The sequence below is a fragment of the Eretmochelys imbricata genome, chromosome 4 (genome assembly GCF_965152235.1).
Source record: "Eretmochelys imbricata isolate rEreImb1 chromosome 4, rEreImb1.hap1, whole genome shotgun sequence".
Classification (NCBI taxonomy): domain Eukaryota; kingdom Metazoa; phylum Chordata; order Testudines; family Cheloniidae; genus Eretmochelys; species Eretmochelys imbricata.
In genome coordinates, this window is record NC_135575.1 from 115,711,362 (window position 1) to 115,735,777 (window position 24,416).

The 24,416-nt window shown below is 41.3% G+C and overlaps 1 protein-coding gene across 5 annotated transcripts in view; it reads right to left on the bottom strand.

Moving 5' to 3' along the window:
- The window catches only part of CC2D2A (coiled-coil and C2 domain containing 2A), a 131,548-nt gene that overhangs the window by 75,193 nt on the left and 31,939 nt on the right, over window positions 1-24,416 (bottom strand). For all 5 annotated transcript variants that reach the window (XM_077815829.1, XM_077815832.1, XM_077815830.1 and 2 more), the window contains 7 exons: window positions 23,981-24,112; window positions 17,938-18,147; window positions 16,063-16,169; window positions 10,574-10,714; window positions 9,607-9,763; window positions 4,502-4,740; window positions 1,305-1,482 (listed from right to left, as the gene is read on the bottom strand). In XM_077815829.1, coding sequence (XP_077671955.1) covers window positions 1,305-1,482; window positions 4,502-4,740; window positions 9,607-9,763; window positions 10,574-10,714; window positions 16,063-16,169; window positions 17,938-18,147; window positions 23,981-24,112 — 1,164 coding nt within the window. The remainder of the gene's footprint in view (window positions 1-1,304; window positions 1,483-4,501; window positions 4,741-9,606; window positions 9,764-10,573; window positions 10,715-16,062; window positions 16,170-17,937; window positions 18,148-23,980; window positions 24,113-24,416) is intronic.

The following is a 24,416-nucleotide window of genomic DNA, read 5'->3' on the forward strand; positions in this document are numbered from 1 at the left end:
AAAGATTTACATATGTACAGTGTTTAAAGCAATGACTAAGTAGTGGACAAGATAATTTTCTAAGGGAATACCCAGGAGGAATCCTTGCGGACTCATAAAAATCCCTTTTGTCAACTTTGGCTGCTGAGTGTCCCCTCTACATCTCATGTGCCTCATGGCATTTAGGGCAACATCTAGCCTTTAATGAAAATCCCTTACTACCTTCCTACACAATATGCAACTACTGACCAATTTGGTGGTGGCAGAGACACCACACACCAGGGAAGCTACTGGAGGGACTATGTCTCATAAGATACAACCTTTACTGAGCTACCAGCAAACGAGAGCATGTACACTATATCAGCCCTTAGATCAGTGCAGCCTATTTTCCTCTGTGTGCCTGGCCAGCTCCACAGGACCATGTGCCATGGCCCTGTCTCCCCTCCTGGTCCCCTTCGGGGTGGTTTGCAGTAAAAGAGATACTAGGAGGGTCAGTTTCAGCATTACACTGAGAGGAGGGATTGCAGCTACACCTTGCCCCTGTGCAAGCGGGTGGGTGGCACAAGTGGGCATGGAAGAAAGGAGGCTAGTGTGTACCTTTAACTGTACCATGAAAAGACAGCCTGGATGATAAATGTTGCATTAGGCACCCCTTAGACATAGCACGGTAACAATGTGTTATTTTAAAAGTGTGCTATTGTCTGCTTCATTACATTATTGAATTATCCTTTTCCGAGCGAATGAAGCAGTTTTCAGAATTCAGAGAGTGCACCCTTCCCTTTAACTCAAGTTAACAACTTGATCAAGAGACTAAATGTTTTCAAATGGTCCAGTAGTTTTATTCTGTGGACACAAGTTTTCCGAGTAGAACAGATGACCATCATATTCGTTTTACCTGTGCCATAAACCACAGCTTCTCTAACAGTAAGAAAGGTGCTTCACTTACCGACAGAACCATATAATTTAATCATTTATTGATTTCCCTTTTGAAACCCAGAATAGAGCCAGAACCTATTAATTTAAGTGTATTTTTTTAAAGATGTTTTAATTTCTTCTCTGAATCTCAGTCCACACTGTCCAGACCAAGAGATAAGGGACAAATCTTGGCCCTCTCCCCTCCCAACACATGCCCAGGCTAAAAATGTGATTTGCCAAGTTAGATCTTTGTCACTTAGAGCTGAGGTAGGGAAACAATTCAGGCCCTGGAGGACCTACACTTCACAACCTTCTAGCTGTTATTAAAAAATAGAGCGTAAAAGCAAGTAATTAAAATGGTCTTTTTAACATCTGTTACATAGTGCAGTCCTTGCAAAAGAATTATGTACCTGAAGTTTCAAACTCTCTGGCCAATTGAATATTTTCAAATTGAAAATTTGTCCAAAGTGAACTCTAAAGTCTGAGCTTATTTGTCGGGTGACGGTCCTCGACACTTCTTTAGTGTTGAAAAGGACTTTTAAAAATACTGAACGTTTCTTTACATCTTCTCGTCTTAAAACTTCTGCCCTGTGAACATAAATTGTAGCAAGAGAGATTTTGTACAAAATATCTTTGCTCTTTGGGGTATTTTATATGAGTCGGATTACTGAAAAGAAAGGAAGAGAAAAAACCAAAAATATGCCAATTAATCACTCTATAGAAACATCACTACACAGGAAAATGACTTGGAATTCCAGTTACTTTGATTTCTCATGCATACAAAACGATTTTAAAATAAAATGTTTCCTCTTACTGTTATATGAAGAAGCCTCAAGTGGAGATAAAATCTGACCTGTTCATCTAGTGAAAATTCTTTGCCCCACAAATTATAAACGACATCAAAAGCAGTCAGGATCTAAAATATGCTGGCAGTGTGAAAGATGAACAGCAACAGGAATGGTTTATGCTAAAGCTATTTTCTGCATAATCTTGATATGGAACAGTTTAAGAAATTGAAACTCCTTAAATAATCTGTGTTAAACTTTGAAATACTGACAATGGGTAAATTTCTTCTCTATCTACTGCTTGTCCCATGGTGTCTGAGAACCTTCCACATAACATTGATAGTGACAGTGAAGTTTCTAGTGGATTTCACGGAGTCTTTGACATTTCTCCCTTTTCAAGTATAAAAAGTCTGCTTCTTTTTTTTTTTCCTTAAGATTTAAATAATTTTTAAAGGTTGGTTTCCTTCAGTGTAATTTTTTGTTATTTGTTGACTGGAGGTTTTTGGGGAGAAGGGAGTGTCAATGTTGTGAGTGTCATTCTTATGGTGGAAAGGCCTTTTCAAAGCTGCCTGGGAGCCTATGGAGGGACTTGGGCTCAGGTGTGATGTACTCATGGTGGCCTAAACCACGGAGAAGCAAGCAGCCTTAGTTTAACATCTATCAACTGTAAAAATGGCTGTTTATATACATAACTGATGTGGGGGAAAACAAAAAAACATTCACATTTGGTGAAATTTTTCAACCTCCTCCATGGTTGCGGAAGTTCCAAAATTGCAGACTAACCACTGTAGCTCCACTACAAGAGTGAAGCTGGGAAGAGGCGAGCATAGGGGTGGTGGGTGTTGAGGACAGGCAGGGGAGTAAGAGTTTTGCCTGCAAGTATCTACTGGCCACAAAATTCAACTGGGAGACTACAGAAGCTAATATAGTCCTTGGTCTGTAGTAATGCCTACATTCCAGTTGCACAGCTGCCCATACTGTGTCTTTGGTTTGGCTGTCTGTTACCACCAACATCCCCAAAACCCCGACAAAACCTCAGTATTGGGCTGTAGTAGGAACAGGAAACAACAGAGGGAGGAGCTGGAGACAACCAGAGGGTCAACAATCTGTGAAGACTGTGTGTCTACACACTTTACATGGGATGGGCTAAGTTGGCATCTGCTACATTCCATGAGTTAAAGATGCAGAGGTGCCTTGCCCTTTAACTTTGGGTTGTGAAAATGATTCTGTCGCTAAGTAACTCACCCACAGCCTGAGATAAAAGGACTTTGTATATGGGTTGAGTGGGATGTGTGTGAAATTTTTCACATGTGCAGCGAGGCCACAGATATTACAACAGCTCATAGTTGTACACGTGATTGTGGCCCACTGTCCCTCTCTAAAGGATTCATGGCCAGTGGGATCTGTGCAGTTTGCTGATCCACTGGACCAGGGGTAGGCAAACTATGGCCCAGGGGCCGCATCTGGCCCTTCAGACGTTTTAATCCGGCCCTTGAGCTCCTGCCGGGGAGCAGAGTCTGGGGCTTGCCCCGCTCCATGTGTGCCATGGCTCTGCCTGCCTCCCGGAAGCAGCAGCATGTCCCTCTTCCATCTCCTATGTATAGGGGCAGCCAGGGGGCTATGCATGCTGCTCCCACCCCAAAGCACCACCCCCGCAGCTCCCATTGACTAGCAACAGTGGCCATTGGGAACTGCAGGGGTGGCGCCTGTGGACAGGGCAGAGTGCAGAGCCACCTGGCTGCGCCTCCATGTAGGAGGCGGACAGGAGACCTGCCGCTGCTTCCGGGAGCTGCTTGAGGTAAGCGCAGCCCGGAGCCTGTACCCCAGACCCCCTCCAGCACCCCAATCCCCTGCCCCAGCCCTGATCCCCCTCCCACCCTCCAAACTCTCAGTCCCACCATCCTGGACCCCAGAGCCCACACTGCCAGCCGGAGCCCTCACTCCCCCACCTGCACCCCAACCCCCTGCTCCAGCCCAGAGCCCCCTCCCGCACCCTGAACTCCTCATTTCTGGCCCCAACCCAGGGTCTGCACCCCAATCCCCAATTCTGTGAGCATTTGTGGCCCGCCATACAATTTCCATGCCCAGACATGGCCCTCGGGCCAAAAAGTTTGCCCACCCCTGCACTGGACCCACCACATTTCCCTGACACTCCCTCAGCGTATCTACAGATACTCGTCCCCATTCCCACAGGGAGCTGTCACAGAGCTGGACTCCATGATACATAAAGAGCTACCAAAATTCAGTGAATGGCCTCTCGACTTTGCACCTGTTTTCTTTCTAGTGACCGTGGTACTGCAATTCTTCCCCTGCATGTAGGGTCCTCCTTGGCCACGGAGGAACGTGCAGGACTTTGCCCAACGTTATAAATATATGCAAGATCTTAAATGTGACCTACAAAGGAACTTAATAAAGTTATAATAACTTTAGAAAGAAGATGCTGAACATTCCAATAGCTAGGCTAAGCAGGGTGTTCAGAATGTATTTCTAAAGTTTAATTAATTTAAATTAAATATAAATAATATTCAAACTAAAAATATAACAGAAGATTGATAATGACAAAATAATAAGTACTTGCAGTGTTGCAGCTGTGTTAGTCCTACGATATGAGAGAGACACGGTAGATGAGGTCATGTATTTCTGTTGATGGAAGAGAGAAGCTTTCAAGCTTCAAAGACCTGAGAAAGAGCTCTGTGAACCATGAAAATTTGTCCCTTCCACCAAAAGAAGTTGGTCCAATAAAATATATTACCTCACCTACCTAAAATTATAAATGACAAACTAATTTGTAGAGAACCATAAATGTCTCAGAGCAATCTTACCTGGGGCACAGATCATTAGGAGTTATACTTCCAGTCAGGCTCAACTCAGGAATTAAAACAGGTTCTCCAGGTTTTCTCCTGATGTTGATGGCTTTTTCTCTAACTTGTTGCTCTACCTCCAGCCTATCAGCCAGCTTAGGAGGGATGGGTTTTACTGGTTCCTCACCATACTCTGACTCCTCTGCTTCTTCTTCCTCTTGATCTTGACTTTGTTTTATTTTCTTTTTCTTCTTGGTCTTCTGCATATAGAAAATACCGAGTTTTCCTCCAAAGTGTTCTACTTGCAATTGTTTTGACCAAAACGGACACTATGTTTAGTTATTTCTGCTTGTTCTACTTTCCTTACACATTGCAAATGGTTAGTTAGAAATTACTTTTTATTATTCTTAAAGGATTACATAAAGTTCTCCCACTCTTTGGTCCGACTTCATTTATTCTGTGGCTAGTAGTTCTCTGCATTCATATAGCTAAACAGGCTTAACTTGACTATCTCAAAGAATAGACTTACAAATGCTGAATTTGCCTGAGTGATCATTGTGAGGCTTTAGATTTTCTCTTTATCCTGCGCCACCAAGTTTGTCCTCTGTTAGGATTGACAGCCATTCCCAGGATCAAACTTGACTCTTTGACATAATTACTACTGCAATTCTTCCGGTCCCCAGTGATCCAAAGTACAAGAAACAAAACCCAGATCTCCCACAGATCAGCTGTTTTTTCATAGCACAGACCCACAGAAATTCTCCCTTTGACTCCCACATCTAGTCAAACTAGTTGTGCAACTGTTATTTCTAACACTCTTGTTTGCTTTTCTTTTGCCTTACTCTGTTCTATATTTTTTATCATCTTTCTTCCTTTTAATCCACTGCTTCCCTTTTCTCATTTTATTATGCCCACCAAGTTATCTAGAAACTCTTTAGACTATAATCTAAGATATCAAAACTCCAATAATGACAGTAAACTATCAGGATATCCGAGGCTAAAACAAAACAAAAAACAAAGCACCACAACCCACACAAACCAAAAAAGTGCTCTCCTGGCATGGAGTGAAGGTCTGTATCCTCACACCTAATTTAAAAAAAAAAAAAAAAAAAAGACCTGAAGTGGTTGAGGATCACAGATCCTTTTATAATCTCCTCTTCAAACATGTAAGGCCTTGTCTGGTCTGTAGCCGATAGAGTGGGTTGTGGTGCTTATATTTATATAGAAACACCCAAAAATCTATTTTGTAAAAACAAATTTGACGATAGTTAAGTGAGGCTTGGTAAAATATGAGTAATGTAAAGTGGGACGATTTCGAGGCAAGTTGAAGATAAATTAGGACACAATCCCTGGTTATGCTGTAAATATGTTTTGGTCCTAACTGGTTTTTACACGTGTTTTAGATAAAATGTTAACGTTCTGGAAAATGTTATCTAGACTGATAGTTACTGGTATGGTATTTACACAGATGTTAACTAAAATGACAATTAATGTTAAATAGCTAATGCGAAAGTAAAAATACTTAATTATGTTAAAAGGTGGACTTAATGTTCATTAATTAAGGGTATTATTATAATTGATTATAAAAACGGTAGCACACTAATTTTAGATTAGGCACGCCCATCCACCATCAAGGTACCATTAGGGAAAGGACTATAACCGTTCTCCTCAATTAGGGATTGATCACCCCTAAATGCAGTACTTCATCTAAGAATGAGAGTATAGACAGAGTGTATGGTTATACTGTAATGCCTGTTTGCTGAAATATTTTATATTAAATAAAGTTTTTAATTCTATTACTTTGTGCCATTCACAGTCCTCTGCTACATTAAATTTGCTGTAAATACTCTGGAGGCTTAAATAATTCAGTTTGGTTTTATACCTTATTTTTAAGTTACTAATTGGGAACTCACAAATCAAAGGTTACAGGTCCCAATAGGAACAGTTTTTCTCCCCTTCTTCATCCATTCAAAAAGTCACTGCAAAGAACATCCCGGCTTCTGGCTCCAGCCAATCATCCCCCTTTCTGAATCCTTCAACTGGTGCCCCTTCTCCACTGCATCAAACACTAACTATTTGCCTTCACTTTTATGGTTCTTTCTGGGTTAGCCTCACCCTACCTATTATCTCTTATATGTTATTGAGCTGCCAACCCCTACCTCTGCTCTATCTTCTTTCATTGCCCATACACAAATTTCCCCTCAACACCTTCATGCTTCCTCCAATTACAATCTTTATGCACAGGAGGAGCTCTCACAAAAATCAGCATAGCCACTACTGTATCTTCCTTTAAATCTTTCCTTTACAACTCAACTCTGCTATGAGATCTACAAGACACACTCAACAATGACTAGGCAGCTCCTGTGTTGGATTACATTGATCATAATGTCTTACTGGTATCCTGCATTCCCCCCCATCTATTCATTATTTCCACATGTTGTCTCTCATAATATATTTAGATTTGTAAGCTCTTTGGGGCAAGATTTGTCTTTACATTATGTGTCTGTACAGTGATTAGAACAAGGGGGCCCTTATTACTAATAATGATAACTAGTTACTATCATATCACAAATAAACAAACAACAACGGAAGGTCCCCAAACCCAGGACAGTCGGCGCCAAGAGCATTGCTGAGGGCGGTGTAGCCCATAAGCGGGAATATTTAGAGGCCACCTTGTAGAAGTGCTATTAAGACAAAAGCTAAAAGCATTCATCCATCTTTCTCCCTCCACCTTTCTATGGTAATAACCATGACATACTAAAATTGGCACTTCTCAGTTAGATTATTTTATTAATCCTGGGGAGAATGAGTGGCCCTGGAAGAAACAAAGTGATAGCGGTAACAAAAATCATTTGCTATTAATGAAAATACATTAGACAGCTTAATCACTGCACGCCAATCTTAATTGACAAGACCCCTATTAGTTGACACATGGGTTTCTCCTGAACAGAAATGATAACTAGTGCCTGAACAAAAATGATAGCTAGTGCATAAGACCACTAAAAGATGCTCATTGGGCAAAAGTACAACTGAAATCCTTACACTACTCTGACACCTCCTCCTCCTCAGAGTTCCTAGTGCTTCCCAAAGGAAGTGTGGAGGGAGCAGGGCCATGACCTTTTCCATTCTGGGACCAGAGCTGCCGGGGCTTGCAAAGAGCACGCATTGCACTCTTTAAAAGGATGATATTGTGGCTGAACTGCCAGGAAGCTCTGGAAAGTACTGTGGCTGCTCGAGACAATCCTCTCTGGCAATCGCAGTTGGTTCTGTGTACCTTGGAATCACCTCCTCTTGCACACAACTGTATCTTCAAAGAACAACTGAGCCCTTAATTTGTATTCTAAGACAAATATTAATCAAGCGCTGAAGAAGTGAAAAACTAGTACATTAGTTCATTGCATTTTCTAGTTTTAAATAGTTATTTGATGTAACTGGACATTTAGTATTGACTGCCAGTTCACCAGAAACATAGAATCATAGAATCATAGAATATCAGGGTTGGAAGGGACCCCTGAAGGTCATCTAGTCCAACCCCCTGCTCGAAGCAGGACCAATTCCCAGTTAAATCATCCCAGCCAGGGCTTTGTCAAGCCTGACCTTAAAAACTTCTAAGGAAGGAGATTCCACCACCTCCCTAGGTAACGCATATTCCAGTGTTTCACCACCCTCTTAGTGAAAAAGTTTTTCCTAATATCCAATCTAAACCTCCCACACTGCAACTTGAGGCCATTACTCCTCGTTCTGTCATCTGCTACCATTGAGAACAGTCTAGAGCCATCCTCTTTGGAACCCCCTTTCAGGTAGTTGAAAGCAGCTATCAAATCCCCCCTCATTCTTCTCTTCTGCAGGCTAAACAATCCCAGCTCCCTCAGCCTCTCCTCATAAGTCATGTGTTCTAGACCCCTAATCATTTTTGTTGCCCTTCGCTGGACTCTCTCCAATTTATCCACATCCTTCTTGTAGTGTGGGGCCCAAAACTGGACACAGTACTCCAGATGAGGCCTCACCAATGTCGAAGAGAGGGGGACGATCACGTCCCTCGATCTGCTCGCTATGCCCCTACTTATACATCCCAAAATGCCATTGGCCTTCTTGGCAACAAGGGCACACTGCTGACTCATATCCAGCTTCTCGTCCACTGTCACCCCTAGGTCCTTTTCCGCAGAACTGCTGCCTAGCCATTCGGTCCCTAGTCTGTAGCGGTGCATTGGATTCTTCCATCCTAAGTGCAGGACCCTGCACTTATCCTTATTGAACCTCATCAGATTTCTTTTGGCCCAATCCTCCAATTTGTCTAGGTCCTTCTGTATCCTATCCCTCCCCTCCAGCGTATCTACCACTCCTCCCAGTTTAGTATTGTCCGCAAATTTGCTGAGAGTGGAATCCACACCATCCTCCAGATCATTTATGAAGATATTGAACAAAACCGGCCCCAGGACTGACCCCTGGGGCACTCCACTTGACACCGGCTGCCAACTAGACATGGAGCCATTGATCACTACCCGTTGAGCCCGACAATCTAGCCAGCTTTCTACCCACCCTATAGTGCATTCATCCAGCCCATACTTCCTTAACTTGCTGACAAGAATACTGTGGGAGACCGTGTCAAAAGCTTTGCTAAAGTCAAGAAACAATACATCCACTGCTTTCCCTTCATCCACAGAACCAGTAATCATCTTGTTGCTTCACTGCTAACTCTGAGAAATATATTCATTTTAACTCCTGAAGTGACAAGGAAAATCATTCCCAATCACAAGGACATGAGTTTAACATGCATACAGCAAAACTGTTTAATCTAATCTAATGAAACCATTTAAGTGCTGAAATGTAAGCAAAGACGTTTGAAAACCAACATCGGACAAAACCATCACCACTACAGAATAAACTTCTTAGAGAAAGTTTAACTTGTTCTACTCCACTATAGCTATTGCACTTAAATACCACTTATTTAACATAAGTTAATTTAGTAACAATCCTAAACATAAATAATTTACCCAAATGAACTCCATTACACTTAACAATTTGTGACGGCTATACTGACCTTTAAGCTATTTCTACCATAAGAGATAGCTTAAAAATACACTTGGCAATAATTCAATTTTATACGCTGTGTTGTTTACACAAACCTTTGCCTTTTTCCAAGATTTCCACTCTTGTAGCTCAGTTTTATATTCTTTCATTTTCTTTTCATACTCTTCCATGCATTCTTCTAATAGTTCATTTATTTCAGCTTGAATTTCTGCTTCATAGATTTTTTTATCTGATCTCTGGTCAACCTCTACCCTTCAAAACAATTAATTATAATTTACAAATATATTGTACACTACTGTTGGCTCCTTTCATTATAACAAAAATGTATTCTGTTGATAAATGCATTCACATTTAACCTATGCTTTCATGTACAGGCAAGCAATTTTCAAGCAATTTTCAGCATACAGGATAAAGCAGTATTACTAGGTTATCTTTTTCATAGTTTCTGAAGCTGTAAACACAAAGCAGGCTTTGGCATCCTAATAACCTTCTTATTACGAAATAACAAACCCTATAGGGTCCTGGGCCATGCCAAGGGCTCCTAGGTGCTACAATAATACTAATAAATAATGAATAATAGTAATAATAATAAATGAAGGACATAAAATTATTTAAGACAACTTTTAATGGTCAGCAGTAATTAGCAATTATTTTTCCTTTGTCTTACACATTATAATGAATTTGTAATGCTAGTTACATGAGTGCATAAAATGTGTGAGATATTCTAAGAAGAACAATTTATATCTAGTATTTAGTTATAAGACTTCAAAATGGTGTGAGGGATGAGGTTAGTTTTAAGATTTGTGATAGATGCTAATTAATAGCAAAATGTAACTATCTATAATGAACTAAACAATTCTGACTTTGGACATTATCCTCTAGTAATTTCTCTCAGATATTGTAATTACTTCTTGTTTAAAAAAAATAGTAGCAAGTTCTGGTATCACCTAAAAGCTTATCATTGTGCCTTTTTCACGTTACTTGTGAACTCCCAAATATAGCAATATGCAATAAAATCCCACTGGTGGCACACGAAGTAACAAAAACGTTATCAAAACATACTTTCTCAAATAGAGTTTCATGGGTGTGTTAGTAAACTTCTGAAAGTCACGCAGGGATTTCATTTCTTTCCAAACTTTTATAATAGTCTTCAGCAACGTTCGGTCTTTTTCTTGTTCAGCATCACGAAGTCTTCTGGTTTGCCTATAAATGTATATACGTACAAACTTAAACTTGCATAACTAGATGGAACAATACAGCGAGAACTTATAATACTGAAAAAACACATGGTGTGGTTTTCAATCTAACTGATGACTTCCCTACAATCCAAGATAGTATAACAAATTCAAACTTGAAGATGACAGGATGTGGCTTTCTTTAAAGCTCTGTATTCTATTCTGCTGAATTCTAGACAATGTGACTTTAATTACAGTTAATTATCTTGCACTCTCCATCTCTTATACAAAGGCTTATTAAAGCCATACATTATTAAAAACATTTTAAAGTCAATGTGTGTAAACAGCAACCCAGGAGAATTATACTTCTGCTATGAAGTAATGTAAATCAAGTGATGGCCCTGGAGGATTCGAAACACTAACAAAATTAACTTCTTTTGACTTGGAAGGGATATGTGACTTTTGGAACCATTTCTGTCTTCCATTGCATTATTTAAAGGATATGTGAATTGGTATTGCCTTTCCTTAAGCACTTACTTATACAGTATGTACTTCTTGATGACCAGACTAAACATTTCCTACGTAAATGACTATTTAGGATGAACATAATCTTTTATCAACACTGTCCTGGCTGTAACAATTGTCTTTTTTAAAAAATGATATAACCTAAAAGATATTATTCTACAACAGGGATCTGCAACCTTTGGCACAGGGCCCGTCAGGAAAATCTGCTGGCGGGCCAGGATGGTTTGTTTACCTGCAGCATCCGCAGGTTTGGCCGACTGCAGCTCCTACTGGCCGTGGTTCGCCGTTCCAGGCCAATGGGGGCTACGGGAATCGGCGTGGGCTGAGGGATGTACTGGTCGCCACTTTCCGCAGCCCCTGTTGGCCTGGAACGGCGAACCACGGCCAGTGGGAGCTGCAACTGGCCGAACCTGTAGACGCTGCAGGTAAACAAACCGGCCCGGCCTGCCAGCAGATTTCCCTGATGGGCCACATGCCAAAGGTTGTCGATCCCTGTTCTGTAATATGGTACTTAAAAACCCTCTAAGTTAAGACCTGGATATTCAGTAGCTTATATTCATTACTTGTACTAACTTTGCTTCTGCTTTTAAATATTTTTTATAGAAATTAAATACAGACCTTTGAGACAGTGCACTCCACAACCTGTATTGGCAAGTATGATTCAATGTCTTACACAAGAGACCCATCAATTTACTAATATGGCAAATGAGATCACTGGGACTGGAAGTGCTGACTATCGAGGCTTGCCACACTCCAGTGATACTCCTCTCAGTTTGCCAGAAGTCCATGGCATGTTTCCAGTCAAGAACCAAAAATGTATCTTCCTTTCCAGTTTATTTTTATTACAGTGTTGTTTGTTTTGTATTTGTTTTGCTCCATCTCTTGGATCTCTTTGTGCTAGTTTCCTATGTTACATATATTGTTTTTAATTCATGTGTTACTATGCTCAAGTGGAAACGTCTACATTGCTATTTTTGGCCACACAGTTTGAGCCCTGAGAGCTTGACCCAGAATCCAAGACTCACTGCCACAGGTTTTTTTGCTGTGTAGATGTACCCTAAGTTTCATTTCAATAATATCTTTAATAAAATATTTAAGTTATAAAGATGATTCTTTAAAATATGTTTAATTTTAATATAATCAGAGCCTTTGCATTATTTTCTTGACACGGGCATATGTAAAAAAGCTAAATATGATTCAACACTTAAAAGTAGAGTGGTCCTGCGGCATAATGTAAACACCTCCTATTGCAGCAAAACACTTCACTTTATAGCCCTATGATCTCATATGGTCTGCAGTAACAGCAACATATGAGAAACTAACCAAAGCATACTCAATGAGACCACTGACATCAACCAAAATGGAAAAGTTCTCAGAGTTTAACTGAGAGCATTTCAGCAATCAATTAGCTTCCTAGGGCCAGAAAGGCACAATACACTTTTCAAATCTAAAAGAAAGTCCTCTTTTCTATCCAGCAGTGAAGGATACCACTGATCACTTACTGATAGAATGAAACAACATGCTTCCAAGTAAAAACAAGCATCCAAGGGACAAACTGGAGTTCATGAAACAGTTAATTTATCCAATTTCTGTGGTTATCAAGGACCAGTATTTGCAATGACTCTGTCATGTAAAGTAATGCATAGAGACTGAAAAGACTCATTTAAAAAAAATGCCTTCATGCACATTTGTTTTTGCACAGAAGACACAAACACAAATTGGATTCCACGGCCAATGGCATTTTCTTTTTCTGTAATATATTTGTTCATAGTTGTCATAAACATACAGCTAAGGGTAGCATAAAATCCCTCCTTTACCTGTAAGGGATTAAGAAGCTCAAATAACCTGGTTGGCACCTAACCAAAAGGACCAATAAGGGAAGAAGATCCTTTCAAATCTGTGGGGGAGGTTTTGTTTTGTGCTCTCTTAGTTTTTCCTACCCTGGTCCCTCTCTGTCCAAGAGAGAGGAACAATCTCCTAAAACCCTACCTGAAATAAGCATCCAAGATTACAAAAATTGTAAGTAATAGCAAGGAAATGCGTTCGCTTCTCTTTTGTTTTAACTTGTGAATTTTCCCTATGCTATGGGGGAGGTTTATTCCTGTGTTTTCTGTAACTGAAGTTTTGCCTAGAGGGGAATCCTCTATGTTTTAAATCTTATTACCCTGTAAAATTACCTTCCATCCTGATTTTACAGAGATGCTTCTTTTACTTTTTTCTTTATTATAAAGTTCTGCTTTTAAGAACCTGATTGGTTTTTAGTGTCCTAAAAACCTAAGGGTCTGGTCTGTTTACCTATTTGGTTGGTATACTATTCTCAAGCCTCCCCAGAAAAGGGGGTGAAGAGGCTTGGGGGGATATTTTGGGGAAACAGGAACTCCAAGTGGTCCCTTTCCTGAATCTTTGTCTAACTCACTTAGTGGTGGCAGCAGAACCGTCCAAGGACAAGAAAGGATTTGTGCCTTGGGGAAGTTTTTAACCTAAGATGATAGAAATAAGCTTAGGGGGGTCTTTCATGCTAGTCCCCACATCTATACTCCAGAATTCAGAGTGAGGAGGGAACTCTGACAATAGTAAATAAAGTCTAATGTGGCACTGAAAACCAGATGAGATCTTGAATTTATCCAGTTTTACAGACAGGATGACTGAGACAGAGGTCAAGTGATTTTCCACACGGTCTCACAATGAGTAAGCATCCCAGTATGAAATAAATTTTTTTATGCAGAACCCTTCTGATTCCTAGCTGTAATCTGATCTCCAACCACTAGCATAGCGATCACCATTAAAAAGTCAACACTAACCAACACTGATATTTAGGATATCATCATTAAGTCATAATTATAAGTAGAGGGAAATACTGTAATCTCTCAGGTACAATAGTATCGTAACTGCTGGCAAATGTTAACTATTTAATGGTGACCATGGTACTCTCTCTACTTCTGTTAATGTATTCAATAGATTCAGAAATCCTAGGAATCTTTTATTGCGAGCTAAGCATTAGGAATTAAAACTACAGCATTAAATATTTTAATTAAAGGAGTATAATTTAAGAGACTTTAGCATTTAGACTAGTCCGTGGGCTTACAAAACCACACAGATACTCTAGGGTTTTCCTTTCATAATCAGCAGGCATTTTTTCTACCTGCAGAATAGTCACTAAGGATTAATCTTGCCATTCACTGCATGCAAGTGAACCCCTGTGCCCAAATGCAGCTCCATTGACTTCAGTAGGATTCTGTGTGTGTAGAGGGATGCACTCTTATGCTAGATCAGGGCCTAAGATTCAATCCTGCTATGAGCTCCATGCAGGCAGGCTCTTACATCTGCAGAACGCTCCACCGATTCAAAAACAAAAATGTGTATAAATTCTTAAGGCCAAGGAGTTCTACCTGAGAAGTGAGTGCTGAATGGGGCCTTTAGTTAGTAAAAAGACTCCAACGATATAAAATAAAGTCCCCCTTTGAACTGAATTAAAATTGAATTTGCCACAATTAGGCCAAACAGGAGGGAATAACAGCTGTTCCCAACTGATGACAGATACTGCTCAGATGTTGACAATTCTGTCAGAAAACCAAAAATGTCCAGAACTTTTTCCAGAAATACGTTGTTCACAGATTTCACTAACACATTTTAAAAATCATTCTTTACAACAAGCAGAAGGAAAATTTACCATTTAACTTTGTATTATCACAGGCTAAATAAAAATTATGTAAATTTTGCTTGTAATAAATTGGAGACTGAAACCAATTACATCTAAAATTAACCCAAGTCCCCACAAAAGTGTACCAATGGGGGGGACAGGACGTTTAGTACACATGAAAAGTGATAGCTTATTTGACTCCACATGAAAAATGCCAAATTGACAGGCCTGTAGACTGAAGTTGTCTTTTTTATCAACAAAGCACTAGTGACATCAGTGCATGTTTCCCTCACACCTTACCAAATTCACCACATAAAGGGAATTAAGAGTGAACCTTACAAGAATTTAGTGCAGTTTAGCTTATGTCTATGAGGTCTGTATGATCTAATACCACTTGGTCTCTGTCTCGGGTTTAGGCTCTTAGAAACCTCACATGCTTAACAATGAGCTTTACTCCATTGGGATGTAATGTACTGACTACATGTAACACCAGCCTCTGTTACTACATGTAACACCAGTTGGAATCAGACTTGATTATGTTTGTAATTAAATTGCTCTCTAGTAGTTGGCCTACCAAGAAGAAAAATCCTTAGAGTAAAACTCCCACTGACATCGATGGGGCCAAGATTTCACCCTTACTGCTATAAACTGAGATTTTCCACAAGTGGAAGAAATCTGAATTCTCCATACCGCATAGTTGTAGTGTAGCTAACAACTGTAGTGTGTCTGTTGTTTGTGGCTACTAATTTTTTTACAAGAACACAGGAAAGTTAACAGTGAAAAAACAGCATAATAATTTCATTGCTTGGGTTTCCAGAACTACTATTTTCAGTAAGACAATGGAATGCTGGGAAGAAGGGCACACATCACGCATATTAAATTTTACCACTTTGAAACTTCATATGCATTTATTAATCAAGTTAAATGGATATGGCTGTCTGGTGCTCTATATAAACTTCTGGTTATTCACCAACCAGAAAAAAACAACATAAAATTAAAATGATTTTTGGAATGTAATGTGAAACACTACACAATCTGATTTTGTCTACATATTTCTTTATTAGTAACCTGGGCTGTTTACTTCACATGCTCTAATACTTTACCATAAAGTGTCAAGTTTGGCATGGTTTTATAGTTCTGTACATGTGCAGAAATAAAGAAAAAAAGGAATAAAATTCTGAAAAAAAGTGATCTAATGAATCTCTACCTACCTGATTTCAAATTTATATTCAGTTACGCTCTGTTGTGCTACAGGGTTAGGGACATTGGTTCCACTGTTGTCCAAACTACTCTTTACAGCATTCCTCAGAGCATGCAGCTTAAACAAAAAGCAAAAACAAACCTACAATTCATAGATGGTTTCAAAATTTATGGAGGAAACTGTACTGCACACCATGTAACCTGAAATGAACCAGGTAGCCACTGTATGATAGGAAACTGCTACTCCAAAAAGGTAATTGGAAACAGATTAAGGATTTAGTTTCTACACCCATTTTGTATCTCCTCAAAATGCTGATTTCAGAGATTCATGAGTGAAACCAAAAACTACAGAAACCTCACAGATCAGTATTCATGGTTCAACAGTCATGACAGGAGTGAACTTGAAACAAGGGCAACAGAATTGCAATCAAATATAGAAGAGGATCACTTTTACTTATCTATAGAGTGATGAAACAAGCACTTAACTGCTTGTAAACATTTTGTCTACAGTGCATCGCCTTGATGGACAAAAGGTTCTATGATCACTACTCAACTGAAAAAAAGCAAACTTTAAATAGCAAAAAAGGCTAAATATATCAATGTGGCAAATAAATACACAATGAAAAATCTGTTCAGGATTTAAATCTAACCAAATATATTCAGCAGAAATGCAAAAGTATCTATTTACCTTCCCTCCATCGTGCTGGTATCTAAGCACCACACAAAAAATCATTAATTTTTCTTCACAACATTCAGAGAGGACAGGGAATGATTGTTACCCATATTTTACAGATAGGAATCTGAGGCATAGTGAGATTAAACGACTTGCTCGATGTCACTCAGGTTGGTTTTGGCAGGCTGAACTAAATCTGAGTCCCCATCTAGTGACTTAACTACAAGACGGTTCTTCCTCTCAAATAAATTTATTCTTTCTGGTGTTTTCTTTCACCCTAATCTTGACAATGAGTAAAACTACAGTAAGCATCAGTTTGATAATTTCAGATACAGTACTAAACAAGAATGGGACAAGCAATTCCTATTTTCAGTTGACTAACTTTCTCAAATCATTATTCTGTAGCTTAAATTTCTCATGCTTGATCTTAAATTTTCTCATTCTCATGCCTGGAATAACTTCTTATACCCCAATGTCTTAATTTATTACACCACCAGGTTTTGGTGATAAATATATTAAGTGTGACAATATATAAATAAAATCAGAATATTTAGCACAGATATAAAGCTGGAAACTGGAATTTTATTTTAATGGAACCAGGTATTTATAAACATGACTGTTTTCCTTGAAAATGTCAAGGTAAGGAATTCTTGACAATACAATGGAAACAAATAATAATTGTATTCCTTTTCACCTAGAACTGAGACTAAGCTTCACTCACCTTTCTCCATCTTTATATGCTGTTTTTCCCTTTCTGCCTGTCTGAGTCATTGTACACAACTCGGTAAAGCCATATCTTTAATCTACCATGCACTGCAAAACATTTTTGATACTCTGTATAAAGGATGCTATGTAAATTCTATTGTATTATAACAAGTATACTGACTTGTATCTCGGATCCCTTTAGAAAGCCCATTTTAAATAAATAACCTTAAACAGATAGGTCTGCACTGAACATGGAGTAATGTTTCACTATGCTGTTGGACACATTTTAATCAGCTTTCAATTGAAATTTATTTGATCTGATGTTAAAGAACAAATATTTGGGGGGAGGTTTAAACTTTATAGAAAAACAGGATTATTTTCAACAAAATATATTATTCATGGCACAAAGCTAGAAATTACATTGCTACATTATAAAGACTCAAATTCAGTTTTAACCTTAAACTAGCTACTGAGTATCTCAACACGCTAGAGCATACAATTAAAATACCTTATCTGTAAGGAGTTTGGTAAGGTTTTGCTGTCTTCTTGCTAGATACTGATCATACAACTGAGCCAGTTTGGCTGCCAGAACATGTTCACGGCTAAAACAGGGATGATGGGTGAATATTAACCCAGAAATATCAATGTCCAGTTGAAACTGTCCCTGAGGGTCCCCAGATCCAACCATATATTGGTTGGCATGCATAGGTTTTATTGCCTGAAATAAAGAAAAGAGTGAAATATAAGACTATTCTGACGTGTGCATTAGCGCTTGTAAAGATGGTCATGTGACAGGCAATAATCCACTTGTCTGTACCTAATCATAATGTGCCTGTACCTGAGTTTTTAAACAGAAAAAAAATGTATCTTGTTTAATCAAAAAATTCCTTTATTTAAGAATCCAGATCCACAGACCTACCAACAAGATCTTTTACACTACACTGTAAAAAACAAAACAGAAACACACACAGAACCAGATCTGTCCATCAATGGCAAACTCACCTGAAGGTCCTGCTCAGTAACTTCAATTACCCTAGACTAAAAGTTACATGATAAATATTACCCTAGCAAAACAGTATTCAAGAACAGGAATAAACTCATGCAGAGTAAATAGGCATAGCCAAACTAGTTAAATAGACACATATGAATAAAATTCAATTGCATCCCAATGAACATAGGATAGATTGAATCTGTGGATCTGGAGTCTTGAAAAAAGGAAATTTTCAGCTAGCAAGAAAAATTCTCCTATTCGTAAGATCCTACTTAACTTGTGATATTGCGGATTCTGCAATATTAGGCTTCCACCACTATTTTGACATGCGAGCCCCGCTCGGCGCAGGGCTGACAGTGGGAGCCCCGTGTTCTTGCTGTCAGCCCCAGCCCCCAGCTCCAGGCGGACAACAGCAAGAACCCCCATTCTCAGCCCTAGGCGGCTAACAGTGGGAGCCCCTGCTATCAGCCCTGTGTTCCTGCTGTCAGCTCCAGCCTTCAGCCCTGGGCGGACAACAGTGGCAACCCCCATTCTCAGCCCTGGGCGGCTGACAGTGGGTGCCCCTGCTATCAGCACCATGTTCTCACTGTTAGCCCCAGGTGCCCGACAGCAAGAGCCCCAGCTCTCAGCCCCAGGCAGCCAACAGCGGAAAATCATGGAAAAATAATAATGGACTTTATTGCCACAAATAAGGTTCATTATTACTTTTCTGCAATTTTCCATGGCTTTTCTGCAACTTAGCTGCATTTTTTTGATAATCATCCCACAATTCTCATTGGGCCTTACCTATTCGCCATCAAATTCAGGTCCACAGAACCAGTATATGGATCTCAGTGAACATATGCAGGGAAAACCAATTGGCTGTGTTACACGTTTCCTGATAAGAAATTTTCAGCCCAGGAAGCTGCCATGACTCTTAGGAAATAAGCCCAGATGGAAGAGGCAGACCTTATTCTGTGGGCCTCCAAAATGGCCCAGAGGATCCACCCTGATACAGGCTTCTACCCCTTTAATGCTGAGTGACATACAACAAAGAGGGGCTTAGATTTCCTAAACAACTTGATGTGGCCAACATCAAGTGCTTGGCAGCTTCTCTTTGGGAGGAGGAATAGCTTCAGGTAGGAAGAGGAAGCACCAAGGAATTCTCCTTGAGTTCAAGGATGAACGCTTGAGATGCCAAATAGCCAGCAGCCTGCAAAGTGAAGTAGTCTGACTCTGAACTGGAGATTTTGCTCAGACTGGGCACTGAAGGAACCATATAGAGAAGCTGGAATTGAGAGCAGGAAAGCACACAAAATCTCCTCCTGGCCAGTTGGTTTGGGGTGTGCTCTGCTTTTCTTCTGAAGGAGTGGCTTTCCCTCTAGTTATTTTGGTATGACCAGGAGAGGTGAAAAGGCCATTTTGCTTCCCCATAATGCTGCAGAGAAATACTCGTATTAGTCAGGCCCAGTGAGATCTGTGATTTGAGTTCAAGGGGAAAGGACATTAGGGACAGTGTTTTGGACCTCGCATCCCCCTACCACTGTCTACAACGTCTTCTAGGGGATTCCGCTGCTTCACAACAGCCCTCCACAGCCCAAAGGGAAGCAGGGATGGATGATCAGATAGTCTTCATAGTAAAGCAGTTGCAACCAAGACTGGCAGAAGAGCACAAGGCGCTCCTTACGGCCTCAGCTGATCTCTTCTTAAGAGCCTGATGCTGGGACAGCTGATCAAATATTCCATGTACAAGTACCATCACAACTAGGGTGGATGGTGATGGAATGCCGCTTGCAGCCTCTCTGTCAGTGCCACGAGGACCTCAGCTGCTGCACTGCTCCTCTCCAGGTATGGTGACAGGGAAGAAAAACCTCTGGCCTGGCCGATCATTATGCCCTTGCTACCTCCTGACAAAAGTCGACACAGCTTGAAGTACGTGCACTTGAAGCACGCAACAAGGGTCTCCAGCGCAGAACCAGATGAGCATATGCTTTATCCTCTCAACAAGCTTATTCACCATCTTATATAGCTGTTCTTACCAGGCAGAGTCCCTCAGGAAGGAATAATGCATCCTCCCTTTTTGGGCAGAGAATCAAACCTGAAATCAATTCAGGGATTGTAGAGGACAAGAGCCCTGGTTTTCTTACATTTTTCTTTTTTTTTATTTGATTTTCTTCGGTTTGTCTTTGTTTCAGCTCTGCAGCAGGCGAGATATTGGGTAAAATTTTCAAAAGGCCATAAGTGACTTTAGAGCTGAAGTCCCATTGTCAAAAGTGACTTGGACACACATGAGCTTATGTCTCACCGAAATTCAGCAGGACTCAAGCTCCTAAGGGCCTAAGGTTTTTTTTGCAAATGAGAATTAGGTATTTTTGCAATTTTACCCCTAGTCAACATGCCTGCACTGTGGAGGCAGAACAGAAACTGGAAAGGATCTCCAGATAAGCATGGTTAGTCCTTCCCTGCCAATAGAGTGCAGATTTAGTTTTGCCTCTTTCTGCAGTGCAGGTCTATTAGTAGACCTGTGGAACTGGATTTGATGGAGAATTATGTATTTGTAATTGTCACTAGGGCCAGCTGATAAGCAACTTTCAGACTGGTATTACAGCAGCAGCCAGGGCCAGCTCCAGGCACCAGCAAAGGAAGCAGGTGCCTGGAGCAGCCAACAGAAAGGGGCGACACTCCGTCAGTTATTGGGGTGGCACGTCCGGGTCTTCGGCAGCAATTCGGTGGCGAGTCCTTCACTCCCTCCCTTCCACTTCAGCGGCACTTTGGCAGCAGCTCTATCGGTTTTTTTTTTTTTTTTTTTTCACCGCTTGGGGCGGCAAAAAAGCTGGAGTCGGCCCTGGCAGCAGCTGGAAGAATTCTTAGTTCACAAAAGTGGTAGCCTTGTTATATTCTAGTGCAGGGGTCGGCAACCTTTCAGAAGTGGTGTGCCGAGTCTTCATTTATTCACTTTAATTTGAGGTTTCGTGTGCCAGTAATACATTTTGACGTTTTTTAGAAGGTCTCTCTCTATAAGTCTATATATTATATAACTAAACTATTGTTGTATGTAAAGTAAACAAGGTTTTCAAAATGTTTAAGAAGCTTCATTTAAAACTAAATTAAAATGCTGATCTTACACCGCCAGCCCGCTCAGCCCGCTGCCAGCCTCGGGTTCCGTTCACCTATGCTGGCAGCAGGCTGAGCAGGGCCTGCGGCCGGGACCCCGGCTGGCAAGGGGCCAGCAGCCTGAACCCCAGACTGGCAGCGGGCTGAGCGGGGCCAGCAGCCGGGACCCCAGACCGGCAGTGGGCTGAGCGGCTCAGCCTGCTGCCAGTCTGGGGTTCCGTCCGCTGGCTTCTGCCAGCCTGGGTCCTGGCTGCCGGCCTGGGATCCTGGCCCTGCCCACATAGAGTGGGTACCTACCTTCTCCCTAGTTCTAGTCCATTCTCTTCCTCTCTCTCTGCACTGAGCTGAGGGCGGGAGTGCACTGAGCACAGGGCTGGGGGTTGGGGTGTAGGGTCTGGCCAGGAGCTAGAATGAGGGAGGGGATTCAGGGTTGAGGCAGGAGGTTTGGGGGTGGAGTGCTTACCTGGGCAGTTCCCATTTGGTGCGAGGGGTGGGGGTGGGAATGGGAATGTAGGGGCTGCAAGAGTCAGGACATGGGGTGTGGGGGGGGGCTGGGTATGTGGGGAGGTGCAGTAGTCAGGGCAAGAGCTGTGGGGGGCCTGGGTATGGGGGGTACTGGAGTCAGGGCTGGGGTCGTAGTGGGTGCAGGGGTCAGGGCAGAGGGCTGGGGGTGTGGGCTAGGTCATGGGGGTGCTCCCAGCCCCCTTCCCTGAGTGGTTCATGGCAGGGGGCTGGAGGGGATATGCCCTGATGCCACGCCCCGTCCCCACCTTGTCTCCGCCTCCTCCCCAGAACAGCGAGTGCGTTGCGGATCTGCTTCTCCCTCTCGCTCGCAAGGGCCATCAGCTGATCAGCAGCAGGGAGGAGGAGGAGGAACGCAGCACACTGGGGGAAGAGGCGGGGGGAGCTTGCCTGCTCTGCAGCAGCAGCCGGCAGGACCAAGCTTCTTCACCCTGCCTCGGGGAAGGGAAGGGGGGGAGGAGACAAGCGGGCCGGGGCGGGCAGGATTTTTAATGGCACGCTGCTGCCTGCCGGGGTCCCAGCCTGGGTTCGGCAGCGGGCTGAGTGGGCTGGGACTCGGCAGGCAGCAGCATGCCATTAAAAAATCGGCTTGCATGCCATCTGTGGCACGCGTGCCATAAGTTGCCGACCCCATTCTAATGTGTCGTGGTCTCTCCAAAGAAGGAAAGAAAGTTTTAAGAAATAGAGTCATTAAAGTGAAACTCAGCTTGTTTGAATCTGTCCACACTAGATTATTTTTTTCTTTGCACAAGTGTAGCTACACCAATGCAGCTTCACTGTGCAAATTCCTAGGCTAGATGTGCTGCACCAATGTAAAAAGACACTTGAACTGGTACAGCTTAACCCAGTGCAAGTCACTTTTTACAGGAGGGCACCACATTTAGGAGCTTGGACTGGTCTAGCCATAACAGTATAAGACACCCATTGTAGACAAATCCTTGAATTAGTCATTAAATTTCATAATTAAGGATTCCTGAGTGTATAGTACCCAAAATGGCAGATGAAATTTAATGTTGAGAAATGCAAAGTAATGCACATTGGAAAACATCATCCTAACTATACATATACAATGATAGGGTCTAAATTAGCTATTACCACTCAGGAAAGAGATCTTGGAGTCATTGTAGATAGTTCTCTGAAATCATCCATTCAATGTGCAGTGGCAGTCAAAAAAGCGAACACAATGTTGGGAATCATCAAGAAAGGGATAGATAATAGGACAGAAAATATCATATTGCCTCTAAATAAATGGTACGCCCACACCTAGAATACTGCGGGCAGACGTGGTCGCCCCATCTCAAAAAAGATATATTGGAATTGGAAAAGGTTCAGAAAAGGGCATCAAAAATGATTAGGGGTATAGAACAGCTTCCATATGAGGAGAGATTAATAAGACTGGGAATTTTCAGCTTGGAAAAGAGGCGACTGAGGGGGGATATGATAGAGGTCTATAAAATCATAAGTGGTATAGAGAAAGTAAATAAGGAAGTGCTATTTACTCCTTCTCATAGTACAAGAACAAGGGGCCACCAAATGAAATGAATAGGTAGCAGGTTTAAAATAAACACAAGTATTTTTTCACGTAACATGTTGTCAACCTCTGGAAAGATCCTTGCCAGAGGGTGTTGCGAAGCCAATACTATAACCGGGTTCAAAAGGGAGCTAGATAGATTCATGGAAGATAGGTCCATCAATGGCTATTAGCCAGGATGGGGAGGAATGGTGTCCCTAGCCTCTGTTTGCCAGAAGCTGGGACTGGGTGACAGGGCATGGATCACTTGATGATAACCTGTCTGTTCATTCCCTTTGGGGCACTTGACATTGGCCACTGTCAGAGGACAGGATACTGGGCTTGATGGACCTTCGGTCTGACCCAGCATGGCCATTCTTATGTTCTTAATACAAAATGGTGTAACAGTTACGGCATATATGAAATGCAACCTACCTTTCTATACAACGTTTCAAGTTCTGGTTCTATGTCTTCCTCCAATGAAAATATTGGAGGTCTCGTAGAAGATTGTTTAATTGGACTAGGCAACGCTAAGAGTTTGCCATCATCTCCAAACCACCTTTTCCCCTATGAATAATAAAGTGAGATAACATTTTTTGTAACTTTCATATGGGAATGACTTGCAATTATACTATTATTCCAGAAAATAAGATCCCACATTTCAGGAGACACTTAGCTTTTAAATCTTTTTCTTTAAGCAAGCAAACAAGCAAAACAATTTAAGCATGAGTAACTCGTGACTAGCATCCGCCATATGTTTTAGTTGATTCAAACAGAAAATTTTGAGTATACTGCAGTCTACTGACAAGCCCCAGGCCCAAACGAGATACATCTAAGGATCCTGCCTGAACCTTGCCGATGCTACAATTTT